Consider the following 12,824-nt stretch of genomic DNA (forward strand, 5'->3'; position numbering starts at 1 on the left):
AGGCATCAAAATACCCCAGAGCCAGCATCCAGTACAACCAGAATGTAATTACACTGTGGAAGCACACTGTTTGGCACTCTTATTAACAGTCAGAGCCTGAAAACAAGTATTGCTCTCCATTTTTCTGGAAAGCACAAGCAAGAATATCAGTTTACTCAATTTCATTGTGGAAAATATAGACAAACTACAGAAAAGGTAGACTCTTCTCTAAAGGCTTAGACCATTCATACCAGTCATAGATTCTGTAAAAAATGAGTTTTAACACTAACCTTAGTTTTGATCTCGCTAAGAGCGAGTTTGAAGAAAAGTCAGGCTTCAGCCACTCCAGGGATTTGGGGAAAACCACTGGCATGCAGGTAATACACGTAGTAATAACCTGGCAGATTTTAGCTGGAAATTATAAACTGCAGTCAGACTTTAATATAATTCCACTCCTCTTACAAGAGTTCTTGCCATTCAGTCATTGCCCAGAAGGGGTGGTAAGGAACTACACCTGGGTCTCACCAGGCGGAGCTTGCCTGCCAAAAATCCCACGGGCTGTTTTTTAGTAACTCAGTTTTCTTGGGGATTGCAAGGAGATTGAGACCTGGATTTACATAATTTCTCCTCATTCCTGAAAGAAAAGGAAAAAAAATCTCCTGCCTCCCTTGGCCTTTGGAGGGGATGGCTAGCCTGTAGTACTCTGCTATTCTGGGACAGAGGCAACCCAGGCTCTGCCCCCACCATCATTCAGCCCTTCTCTTCAGTGCTGTTCCACTGCATCTGTTTTTCACTGCTCCCCATTTAACTGGCCTCATCTTTCCTGAATCTAATGTCTGACACTGGACACAGTCTCAGCTAAGCTGGGTAGATGTGCGTAGGTTTACTATGCCTTACCAGCTGCTCTTCGGGTACAGGTGCAGCCCTGGTGTGTCCCGTGTCCCTGTCACCTGGAAAGATGCCATTGCAGGGAGTAGCCCACAAACCCGTGCTGATTCCAGCATCTGCCAGACACATGTTTACATATACTTCTTGTTGCGTGTGTAACTTATGCAGTAAAGGTGCACCTTGAGCTGGGAGAATCACAGCAAATATTTCAGGTTTGTTTTTTGCTTCTGAGTGGTCATTAGATCCCACAATCCCTTTAAATGTATTCTTAAAAACAGTTACTCTGTAGATTGCTCAGAGCCTGCTGACAATCTCCTCTGGCTATAAAAGACCCATGGAATAACATTGGTTCACAGGTTGGGTGAGCGCTGAAAAACCTGAAAAATCCTCCCACTGTTTCAAGAAAAATTAGCAGCTACACCAGATGAGAGCTTTTTAAACGACATCCTTCTGGCCCATGCAGCTCATAGGAAAATGAATCCCTTTTCAGACCCATATGCTTGCTGCAGTATTTCCTGTGTTTTTCTGGTCACATTCACACACATAATTCGTGTGAGCGTTCAGTCCTAGCTGTGGGCCTGAAAGGATGTGGTTGAAATCTTCAGGCTGCTCATGTTCTTGTCTCCATGCCAAAGCTCTGGTGGATGGTTTTGGGAACTCTGTGTTCCTGCTAAACTGGGCAATCTCACATCCCAAAGGGAGAAGGAAGGGAGAAATTATGGAGGGGAGGAGAACCACATAGCCTTCTTTAGAAAATTTTTGCTTTTCAATAAATTCAGACTAATAGGCGTCCACTTCAAAATGAAAAAAAAACCCACATCATAAAAAAAACAGACAACATACCCACCACAAGAAACCCAACACAAATGGTCCCTAAGAATCAGAAGCAAGGTTTCTCTTAGCCTAACCACAGAAATAAGGACTACATTGTTCAGAGACAGAGACATCACAAAGCTAACATACTACTTGGATGTTTACTCAGGTCAAAGTGAGACCTGATGGTAGAATGTAAAATAACGAATGGTAAGCTACTGCCCCTGGAAGAGCAGCTTGTGGGCAGGAGCTGCTCTCAAGGAAATCATGGCATTTTTCAAACCTCCCAGCCCTGATCCCAGGAGAAGTGAGTGCGGGTGGTGGGAGCTCTGCTGATGGGCTGTGAGCCTGCACCTACTTACACGTGTTCGTAAGGACCAGCACAGCTGATGGAGTCTTAGCTGGAAGGTCGTGGGATGATTTTGCTGTATCAGGCTAACGCCGCTGCTCAATGCACGGTGGTGCCATTCCTGTTATACAAATTCACTATTAACCTTGGGCTTGCCTGTAGATTGTCATGCTGCCTTTTGACAGCTTTGCCTTTTGTGGGTGGAGATTTTTATAAATGAAATCTGATTTCGTGAAGAGGAGTTGTTAATAGACATACAGGAACTGTAGAAATACACAGTTAGATACAAATGCAGGGAAGGCTTTTCTTTTAAGGGTGAAATAGATGAGACATGAGCCCACATAGTATGGAGGCATTTTAGAAAAATGCTACTTAGGGAGGTACCTCTGTATTTACACACTGTACCTACCTCTGTCTCCAGAAGACCTCAATATAAATTGAGGAAGCTCCCCTGCTGTCTCTCCACATGCCAGACTCCCTGGCAGTGCCACAGGAGGAGCGTGCTCTCCCCAGCGGGGCTGATTCGCGGCCCAGGGCTGAGGAGGGGCAAGGACCTGACAAATACACTTGCCCCGGCTGTATGCACGATCCTGCAGCTCCTGTCCAGGAGCCCAGGAGATGTCAAATGCTGAACAGGAGCAGCAACGTGTAGTCTAGGTCTTCATTCCATCATCTTTTTTAGGATCAAATTCAAGATTTTAAATGCTTGAGATGAAACAAAGGGGAAATTATTATTAATTACAACTGGAGTCAGGGTGTGCACGTGGCTTGGTTGTTAACCTCCAGCATAGAACATACAATACAGCTAAAGCCAGGAAACAAAATCTAATGCCCTGCCAAATGACTGGTTTCATGAGAACCTTACATCTTCTCCTACAAAAATATTATCTTTTCTTCCAAAGCTGTTTCAATTCAGAGGACAACACTGCCAAAAACTTTGGAATTTCACTATAAATATGTCTTGTGATATAAAGTAACCAAAACAACACATGTTGCCCTTCCTGGGCTTTCTACTTTATATTTTAAAGTAAGTACTAAGTCACCCAGATTGTCTTTCTATAATATTTTATGTTGTTATCTCTTAAAAGGTTGACTTTTTAATGTTGTTTGTTACTGCTTAGAAGCAATTAATAATACTATGATGTTTACACTGTTCTATATTTAGTACAACAATGCTTAATAATACTATTTTCAAGTCATAAATGCTATTTTCAAACATTTGTAAGATTATGCTTCTATCATAAAAATAAAAGAGGCCAGTTTAGCATTCATTGCAAGATCAGAAAGAGCTATCAGATACTTGGACTTCAGGCTGAACTGAACGAAGTCAGTGGAAATACTCCCCTAGAGCAGTCCGCGTTGGATCAAGCCCTTAAACCACACGTGGTAATTTAGGGACTGATATTAGTGCTCGGTACAATCCTTTCTTTTTCACATGCCAGGCAATAGTGGCAGATGACAAGTTATAACACAAACATCCCAGTTTTGCTGTAGAACAGATGTCAAGCTTATTCTCCACTGAACACCTCGGTCTCTCTAAAGGTACTGTGGTATTTATTGCAGCCAAGGCCAGAGCCATTTTGAAGCAGAAGCCGCCAGCTGTGTGAAATGAAACGTATTGAAAGCTGCCAACAGTAAGAAATTAAATACAGACTACGGCACCGACTGCCAACTTTTGGGGCAGTAGCGGAATGGTGGCAGCCAAGTGAACTTGAGATGGTAGCAATCTAATCTATCCCATTCACTAACTCAGTGATTCACTAATTAATTTAGCTCAATTTTTTAAAAAATTGTATCTACTGTCATCGTACTACTGTACAAGTCTAAGGAAGGAGAGAGGAGGGTAGAGAGAGTGGGAATGAGACCAAGCACTGGAAGGTAACATCTTGGAGAAGATACCCAGGAAATTTGTTGAAGGTCATACTACATTGAGGTGCAATATGACTGAAATGTGGGTAAGAATGGTATATAAATGAAGAGAAGAACTAGTTTTGAAACCCAAGCTGCACATTTCTTTTGAGATCTAGTTAGGCAAAAGGAAAAAACATAATGATACAAGACTGCAGCATGAATTTTCTTTTCCCAGTGCTTCAGGAGAGCAGTCATGGGACTTCCACCCATGAAGCTAAATGCACCGATGGTGCTTTGTCACATCACAACATATGAACAAACAAGAGCAGCGCACACAAATAATGATGCAGAGCTTTGCCTTCTGTTACCCAAGAAACAATATATGGAGACAGATCTTCTACCTAAAAGGAATGGATTGAAGAATGGGTGTCACCAGGCTAAAGAAAAGGTGCTGCTCCAGTGACACCGCAGCTCTGCTAAGGGGTTAGAGGAGGACTTGGCCCCGAACGTGGGGATTGCTTCAGCTACTGGGTGGTGCCTGCTTTCACAGAGCAGTCCTAGCTGTCCGCTCAGTATTTATTGCAGCCCTTTAGCCCACTGGAAAAGCAAGGGGGTCTGAAATACAAATTCAGGACTGAGAGGATGGTTGAAAACCATCTCCATCTCTTGTTCTGGTCTCATGGCTCATGTGCAGCACAATCACATTAAAGAAAAAAAAGGATCATCACTGGAGAGATTGGGAAAATGTAATACCCTAAGCCAAAGTGACTTACCCATGTAAGAAAAGTCTGACTGAGCACCAGTGAATTTTCACAAACCTGGGCTTGATGTTCAGAAAACTGTGTAAGCTGTGTGCCTAATATTAATTTCCTAAAAATTAAAGTCAGTGCATGAAACAGAAATCACACAAAGACACAGTATTTTTCTTTCTAGTGTACTATGATTTTTCTTGTTCTTATGCTGATGTGTTTAGTTAATGCTAGAAGCTCTTCACAGTTTGCCATATAAGAGGGCAGCCTGTAAAATGAAACAAGTTTCTGTAGTCACTGCTTAAGACTTACAAACTTCATTCCTCTGCCACTTGAAGTAAATTTAGACTGAGATTTTTGTTCAACAACGATTCTCGTGGGCTCCGAGCTCAGTGCTTACAACACTAACAATAATCCTTTATGTCTCCAGACTCTATCCATGTTCCTTGTTAACCTTCAGTCACAAAGTAATGAGATGCATCAGACATCATCAAGCTGGCCTAAGGGGTTACAAATTTGGATGAGGGCCACATACTGTACTAATTGCTTCTAATAAATTACATATTTCAGGAGGGACATCATGATTTTAATCATTTATTCTGCATGTTGTTTCCTTTGGAGAGAAGAACAAGGAGGCACTAAACAAGCTGAGCATCTGAAATTCATGGCAGAAGCTAGAAAGAGCTCATTTAATATCAACCATCATTGTAAATACTAGAATTATGCATGTATCAAATCCCTGGGTCTGAACACTTTGGGAACAGCCAGTCAGTCCTCGTCGTCTAATGAGTCAAGCCGAAATGATGTCTTTGAACGTTCCTTAGATTTGTAACAACTCGGATTTAATCCCATTTCGAACGTTGTAGCTGGGGCCTGGTTCAAGAAAAAGTCTTTGTTTCTATGCAAAGAAAAATACATTAAGAAGGGAATTTAAAGGAGGTATTTCCCAAAAGGCTGAGAGGGAAAACAGTCAAACGTACCTTTCACCTCTGTGGGGAAAGACTTTAATTATGATTTGATAGCAGCTAATTGCAAAGGTGGTCTAGCGAACACAGAGAGCTGCAAGAACTTTCTTTAAAGCCCTCTGAAATTAGTAGGATCTTGATGCTGATCTAAATAGCCTCCTGCAGGGTGAACTAGGATGAGTGAAGGTTTCCTATTTCCCTGACCTCTAGCACACCCACACCAGTAGGCTCACTGTTAATGAAATCCTCAAACCACTCGGGAATGTGCACTTCCTTCACAGGGAGAGACCTTGATGGTATTTAAATAGCTGCTAGTATTAATAGCAGTAGCTGGTAGATAATGTGGAGATTTGGGAGCTCTAGGGAGCAATGCAGGTTTGGGAACAGCTCAGGCTGTCCTCTGTTTGTCTTTGTAAATCTTGCTTCCTGTCACTTCAGTCTGAGTTTCCTTTCAAGGATGAGCTGAGATACCAAACAAAATGTGACTACCTAGGTAAAAGGAAACCTGCCTCGGCACAAAGTATGCCTTGGGATGGAAAGTTGCAGTTGTAGCTCTGAGACTCACATGTGCTCTTTTGATTTTCAAGTGGTAATGAGACACCACGGAAGCACCGTTACTTGCGATAAGTGCAATCTGATTCTGCCTTGGCAGTCTAAGCTGCCTTCCACTTGGTCCCTCTCTACCTGGGAGGGTTATCATCCCATTTTAGACTTCTCTGGTGAGTGTGAGGGGAAAAGGGTAAGAATCCAGCAAGACTTCCAGGAGCTCCTCTAACTCACTGACCAGAATAATGAAGATATCCCTAAAGATGCTATTTGTGGAGGGAGGGAGGGAGGGAGAGAAAGATGGATGGATGGATATTTGTACTAAAACAGTTGAACATCTATTTTGCTATAGAGGAAAATAACCAAAGGATTCTTCTTGGTTTTGTCATACAGAATGAGAAGCAGATCAGTAAACAGGAGAAACGGGCCTTATGCAACGAGAATTGACTGGAAAAGATTGCCCTAGGTAAAACCGGTGACTCTTCAAATTGAGAAACCTTCCTCTGGTTGTTTTTAGGGTGTTTTTCATAGGGAGGTTCAATCCAACCTCCACACATGAAGAAGAACAGCTTAAAATGAAAGAAAGTGGTGGAGATTCAAGATTAGTATATTAGAGCTTTGGAAGTTAAAGAAGGATGAAAGGATTTAAAGTTCAGACATAAAAGCCCAGAAGTAACAGAAGGAAAAAAATTGGCACAAACAGGGGAAACAGAGGTGACGAATCTTCAGTTAAGAGTGCTGCTCTACCTAGAAAAAAAATGTGACAAGAAGTAAATCATAACATACTGAAAATATGATGGATTAATTTGGTGCAATCTTCAGATACTGACTTTTGCCAACATTGCATGCTACATAGGAACGTGGAATTGACAAACATTAGTGTAGCTGAGCTAGAAAAAAAAAGTTTTTGAAAGCAAAATGGAGAACCTCTTTGACATCCATTAGGTTTGGTAATTTAATACTAACAAGAACACTGCACTGAGCTGTTATCTGGTTTGCTGTCTGACCCGCTCTCGAGATTACCACTTAAATCAATAGTTTCACATTGATTTTTCCAGCACGCTGTATTCCAATAAAAAGATCAATGCTCTGAGATGAGTCAGCTATTTGCTCTGTCTGTAGGGACTCTGGTGCATTTTTGTTTAGGAAAATAAAAGCAGGATCCAAAGTACACAAAAATATATAGTAATAAGAACCTGCCTGTTGCACCATAACATGACACTGGCTCTGCAGGCACACAGGTTTGCTAGAGCTTGCTGCAGCAACTACAGACCTGCCTCGAGGTAGAGCAAACTGTTGTAAGGATGGAAGCAAATTATTTGGGGGTGATCTTAGACAGATAATAACATTGTCTTTCAGTTTAGGTGACTGCTATGGCAGAGGGGAAAAATATGCCCACATTTAACTAAGAAGCTGATCTCCTTATATTTACCATGACATGTAGAACCTCGGCAGTACTGCATTTTCATTTACTTAATGTATTTTCAGGTATTTGCATATTCCATGTAACACGTACTGTAGTCCTGGTACTGTAACTCATCATCACTATTGTCTGATGTTGCTTCTGCTTCTTTTAACCATGTTAACAAGTTCCTCTTTTGTTTGTAATCACAACATGCAGATTCAGTTACTCTTGCTTTCTCTCTCTTGCTTAGGCATGAAAACAGCAACCTTTCTCTCACACAGTTTTGTAATTATTTCAAGGAACTTGCAAGAAGTGCAAAAAATGTTTTCAGTTCAAAGTAGAAATAATAATCTCAAGAGCTACTTGGCAATTTGGTGTCAGGCTGAAGCCTGACTCTCCCCACGGTTTCTCTTGACCACCTCCCTGCCAGGGGTGCAGAGCAAAGCTCAGGCCATGGCCCCTCGTCTCCCCCACAGCTCTTGGCACGCAGCTGCTCTCTCGGTTTCCAGGCTCTGCACCCGCCTGCCAGCTTGGCTTCTTTCTGGGAACTTTGAATTAACAGCAGCTAAAAACTACTAAGGTGTCAGAGAAATTAACAAATTAAAATGTTTGTCCCTCTTTTCCACTACGAGTTCTGTTTTATGGAGATTTATTATCTCCATCTTTGAACGTAGGGTACCAATTACAGCCTATCTCACCTTCCATTAATAACAGCCCCAGAGGATACAGAGCAGCCAAAGCGGGTGTAAAGGAGAGAGGTTCAGCACCCAGAATCTCATTCTTTCTGCATATTGAATACCATATTGTGAATATACTGAGGGAGGAACAGCCCACAGGAAATAAACGTATGCAAAGCTGTGGGAATAGTATGCAATTATGAAGCCTGTTATTCTGAAAATACTGCTGAATGTTGCTGCCTTCAAGTGCTATAAAACTAGAATAATTTAAATCGTCACAAAAACTCTGTACTTTTTAGTAATGCTTTCATAGCTTTGCGTATTTCACATTACTACATGTTTGACTCCTAATCTCTTAGTCTAAACAAAATCACATCCATGTTTTCATAACAATGAAGAGGAAGGAATAATGAATTCTCTACTTCAAGTAATTTTTAAACAAAAAGCATAGTATTTATGACAGTTACAGTACAGCAAATCTGGAGGAATCCAGCCTGTTTATAGGAAGGGTTATCAACTTCCAGGTGTCCACCTGTGTATGTGGGAACACTGTGCAGTTTAGGGTGTGAAGGTATTGAGGAGAGGCATTTTGTGCTTTGCTTTGTTCCGTTTACAAGATATTTCAGGTTAGTTGTGATCTGTCTTGAATCACATACTTTCCTACTGCTCCCTGGGATGACAAGTTGATGTAGAAGCAAACTATGCCAGGTACTTTCGCAGGTCTCAGCAGGGTATTAAAGGTAAACACTGAGTAGGCTGCAGTCCTTCAGAGGAGACACAAGGACCTATTTTACAGAGCACTTCATTTGCACAGTATTTCGTTTAGGCTTGTACAGCAAAATAGTACAGCAGTGAGATCAACAGGTATTATTGCTCCCCATGCAAAGCTTCTTCCTTCCACAAATTATTATAATTGACTGTATTAAGATTTTTTTTCTAACATCCAGTACACAAACTTTAGCCCATTTTGACAAACAGATAGTAAGTCTTGTGCAGCACCTGAGCAGTGTTTTAACTGTCCTAGAGTACTAGAGAGCTGAAGCTACAGAATGAGATACAGGCTGCTATTGTGAATTACCTAACGACAGTGGCAGTATTTCACACAACAAGTCAGATGTCCCACCTTTTTTGCCAGGTAATAAATTGCTTTAAGCAGAAGGAATGGAAATTGAGGATATTCATTATCTATCAGGAGACACCTGGCAGGATACTCTTTGGTCTGCAGTCTGAAAATAACCCTGCACTGACAAGTGTCAGTGGGAAGTGCTGGCAAATCACCATAGATCTTGCTTCACTGCACGCACCACCAAGTCAAACTCTGTTCAGAGTCATTTGAGAAACAAGGCCTAAATGTAGCTGCTCTGATTCCAGCTAGTATTCCTAAAAATTACGTTCATCCCGAAAAACGTGTAAGCCCTTTAAACATTTACCACAATTTCTCATTTCTCATTATCTTCACAAGAAAGGTTTCACACTCCCTGTGATCAGACACCCAGTCCACAATTTTGGCTATTCTCCTTTTCACAGCTGCCTGGAAAGGGAGGCAGAATATACAGGAGTGGTTTAAATAAGAAACAGAGAGCTGTATGGGGCCAGCATTGATGAAACTTACGTATTCAAGGAGTACTCATCAAAGTTTGGCATTGAGTTATCTGTTCTATCAAACTGATAAAAGTATCATGACTTTGCAAAAAAAGAAGCTTTTTTAAAAAAATAGAAATAAAAATTGCCACTGCTGCGAGATTCTGTGGTGAGGATAAATAGATGGTCAGTATCAGGCAGATGGCCAATGCCAGCCAGTCACTTCCAAGTGTGAAAACAGGGATGGTTAAGTATGAACCTTTCAGAGCCGCGCTTCTCATGGGCAGAGAGCCATGGCTCACGCCCCAGCGTTTCCCCTGCGAGAGAAAGCACAGAGCCACGGTGGAAGGGGCAGCGACAGTACCTGCACAGTACCTTTGAGGGCAGGCGGGGTGAAGACGCTCTGCTTCCTTTGCTTGGGAGAGCCGCTCTGGGACTGGGGAGGGACAAAACACAGAGAGAAGCGGTAAGAGATGGGCACAGGGAGAGGTTTCTGGTCATGGCAGCTCCAGGTCTTGTCCCACAGCTGCTTTCAGAGAGTGCACACACCAATCTGAGATGTTTCTAAGAAAACTGAATTGTATAAATCTGATTCCATCTCCCCAGCTTTCATGAATATAGGGAAAACTAAGATGAGATAGACAAAAATATGTGTTTAGTGGACAATCTTTATGGCTCCCAGGCAAAACAGACCCAATACTACTGAAAATTGCCCTTCTAAAAATATTAAACATAAAATTAAGACAGCCTGTGCTTTAACACCCTACTTAACTAATTCTCGTGAGGCAAATAAATGTTTATATATATTAAAATAGTTGCAAGAATTACATTAACCAATATTCCAAACAAATACAGTGTAATGCATGATTATATGTATAGGTAAGGTAGTACTGAAATTATTAATATATAAATTTTTTACATAAATAAATGGAAGATTCCCTCCCCCTCCACTTTTTCAATGTGTTCTATTACTCCTAAAATAGAAATTTCAGTAACCAATCACTCAGCCTTGAACCGGGCCTGAATTAAGTGACATATTTAGACACAGTTGAGCTTTTTATGGCTCCAAAATCACATCTATGCACAAAAGATAAATGATTCCAAAATAATGGTAGTAAAATTATACATAGAGTAATAGTAGTATAATTATACCAATGTATAATTAGCAAAAACTAACTGGAATATATTCCAGTGCTAAAACAGAGCAACTTTTGCAAAATGAAAGTAGTTAAATTGCTGTCCTTATTACAACATGAAATATATCCATATACAAACAATTATAAAACTACATAAGGTCACACACATAGCTAGCTTTTGAAGACATAAGCATCATATTGCATTCCTGAGAAAAAGGTTAAAAAAAAGCTGTGTGTAGGCAAGCTTTATTTTTTCTCATCTAATCAATTTCTAATTGTATTTGGTCATAACGATGCTACCTTTTCCCAAATATTTGCTAAAAATGCCTTTTTCCCTGAGTACTTTAACTGGTATATAGTCTGTGAATTTCAATCAGATCCATTTCTTCAAGGAACATTTGAGACAACTCTTAAGAAAACCACTTTCACACAAGTATGGCCAATCTTGGTACCTTACCTTATCACAGTGGATGGAATGATAACATTTATAAATAAAATATCGTCTTCTTTTGAAAGAGAAAGCTATTTATAAACACTGTGGGATAGGTTGTTGATTGTCACCCCAGTAAATCTTTATAAGTCTGTATCTGAGTCCAAATTTGAACCAATCAATACCTCCTACTGCTATTTAAAGCACTGCCTGCTTCTCTGAGCAATGGGTGAAGGAGAAAGAGATCAAGGAATTGCAGGGGCTCTGCAAGGGGAGGTAAGAAAATGAGATCAGAGGAGCCGACTTTTAACTCTTCTGCAAACAACATCAATGCACGGCCTGCTGTAGGCTTGGCAAATGATGGAAAGAGGAGAGAGGAGTTTGCAATGCTTTTGTAGATCAGCAGTGAGCTACAGACCCAAAGCAATGCTGGATGAGGTGACCTGGCAGAGTCGCCTTGGGCAGGTTTGCTACAATTTGCCAGGGCATGGCAGAAGGCAGAGGGGAAATTTGCCTTTCCCAGTTCCCTGCTACAGGGAGAAGGGAGAGCTGGCAGTGCTGAGACACCACACAGCCCTGGTTTGAAAGCGATGGTTCTTAAAAGGCTGCATTACTGAAGATGGCGTGACAAAGTAAATAAAAACATTAACCAGGATGAATCAGTGAGTTCCAAAGGGATTTTAAAAACAGACCTATTTTAACAATAAATATGTTTTTTTTAAAAAAATAAATCACTTACCTCTGCCTGTGAGATGTTTGTTCTTTTCTCATCTTTTTCTAGAGAAGAAAAAGATACAGAAAGAGAAAAGTTAGTACAAAGGCATTTCTCAGTGCTAACCGTTGTGACTGCACTGAACTCTACAGCACTATTGTAAGTAAGAAACTACCCTTCTGATTTACAGCTTTTCTTTCTCTTTTTGTGTCTCAGAAAATCAGAGGCCCTGATTAGCATTTAGACATAAGCACTGCATCTAAAGCACTTAACTCCCATTTTTCGTCTGTGAATTAACAGCAAGCGACAGAGCTCCGTTAGCAGATGGTGCTCTGGCCAGGCTCACAGTAGGGCTCTGCGCTCACCGGTGGCCATCGGGACAGGCGGCTGCTTGGTCTGGGGACTGCACTTTCTTCCATGGCCAGAAAAGTCCGGGGTGCCAAACCATGTGCAGCAAACTCACGAAGGGCTTTACCGGACTCAAATAATAATAACAACCTCACCTCACTTAAGTTATTAATATACCAATATAGGCACTGAAGAGCACCGAACAGTAATATGTAAAATTAGCAAACCAAAGCTTAACAAAGACTAATCTTTCATCTTAAAAGTTTCATGACATTACTGGACTGAAATTTTTCCTGGAACTGCTTACTTTTGATGCCTTAATTTGCTTTGGCCTATAGGCATAGCAGAAATGGTCAATACTAGACATTTCTAATGAAAATAAGTGCTTCTGAGAA

General features: G+C 41.1%; 1 protein-coding gene across 1 annotated transcript in view; it reads right to left on the reverse strand.

Moving 5' to 3' along the window:
- The window catches only part of PPP1R1C (protein phosphatase 1, regulatory (inhibitor) subunit 1C), a 52,153-nt gene that overhangs the window by 18,420 nt on the left and 20,909 nt on the right, over nt 1–12,824 (reverse strand). Inside the window, exons 3-4 of the mRNA XM_009697321.1 lie at nt 12,109–12,146; nt 10,179–10,239 (exon numbers count right to left, since the gene is read on the reverse strand). Coding sequence (XP_009695623.1) covers nt 10,179–10,239; nt 12,109–12,146 — 99 coding nt within the window. The remainder of the gene's footprint in view (nt 1–10,178; nt 10,240–12,108; nt 12,147–12,824) is intronic.

Source organism: Cariama cristata, unplaced genomic scaffold, assembly GCF_000690535.1.
Source record: "Cariama cristata isolate BGI_N322 unplaced genomic scaffold, ASM69053v1 scaffold6693, whole genome shotgun sequence".
Taxonomy (NCBI): domain Eukaryota; kingdom Metazoa; phylum Chordata; class Aves; order Cariamiformes; family Cariamidae; genus Cariama; species Cariama cristata.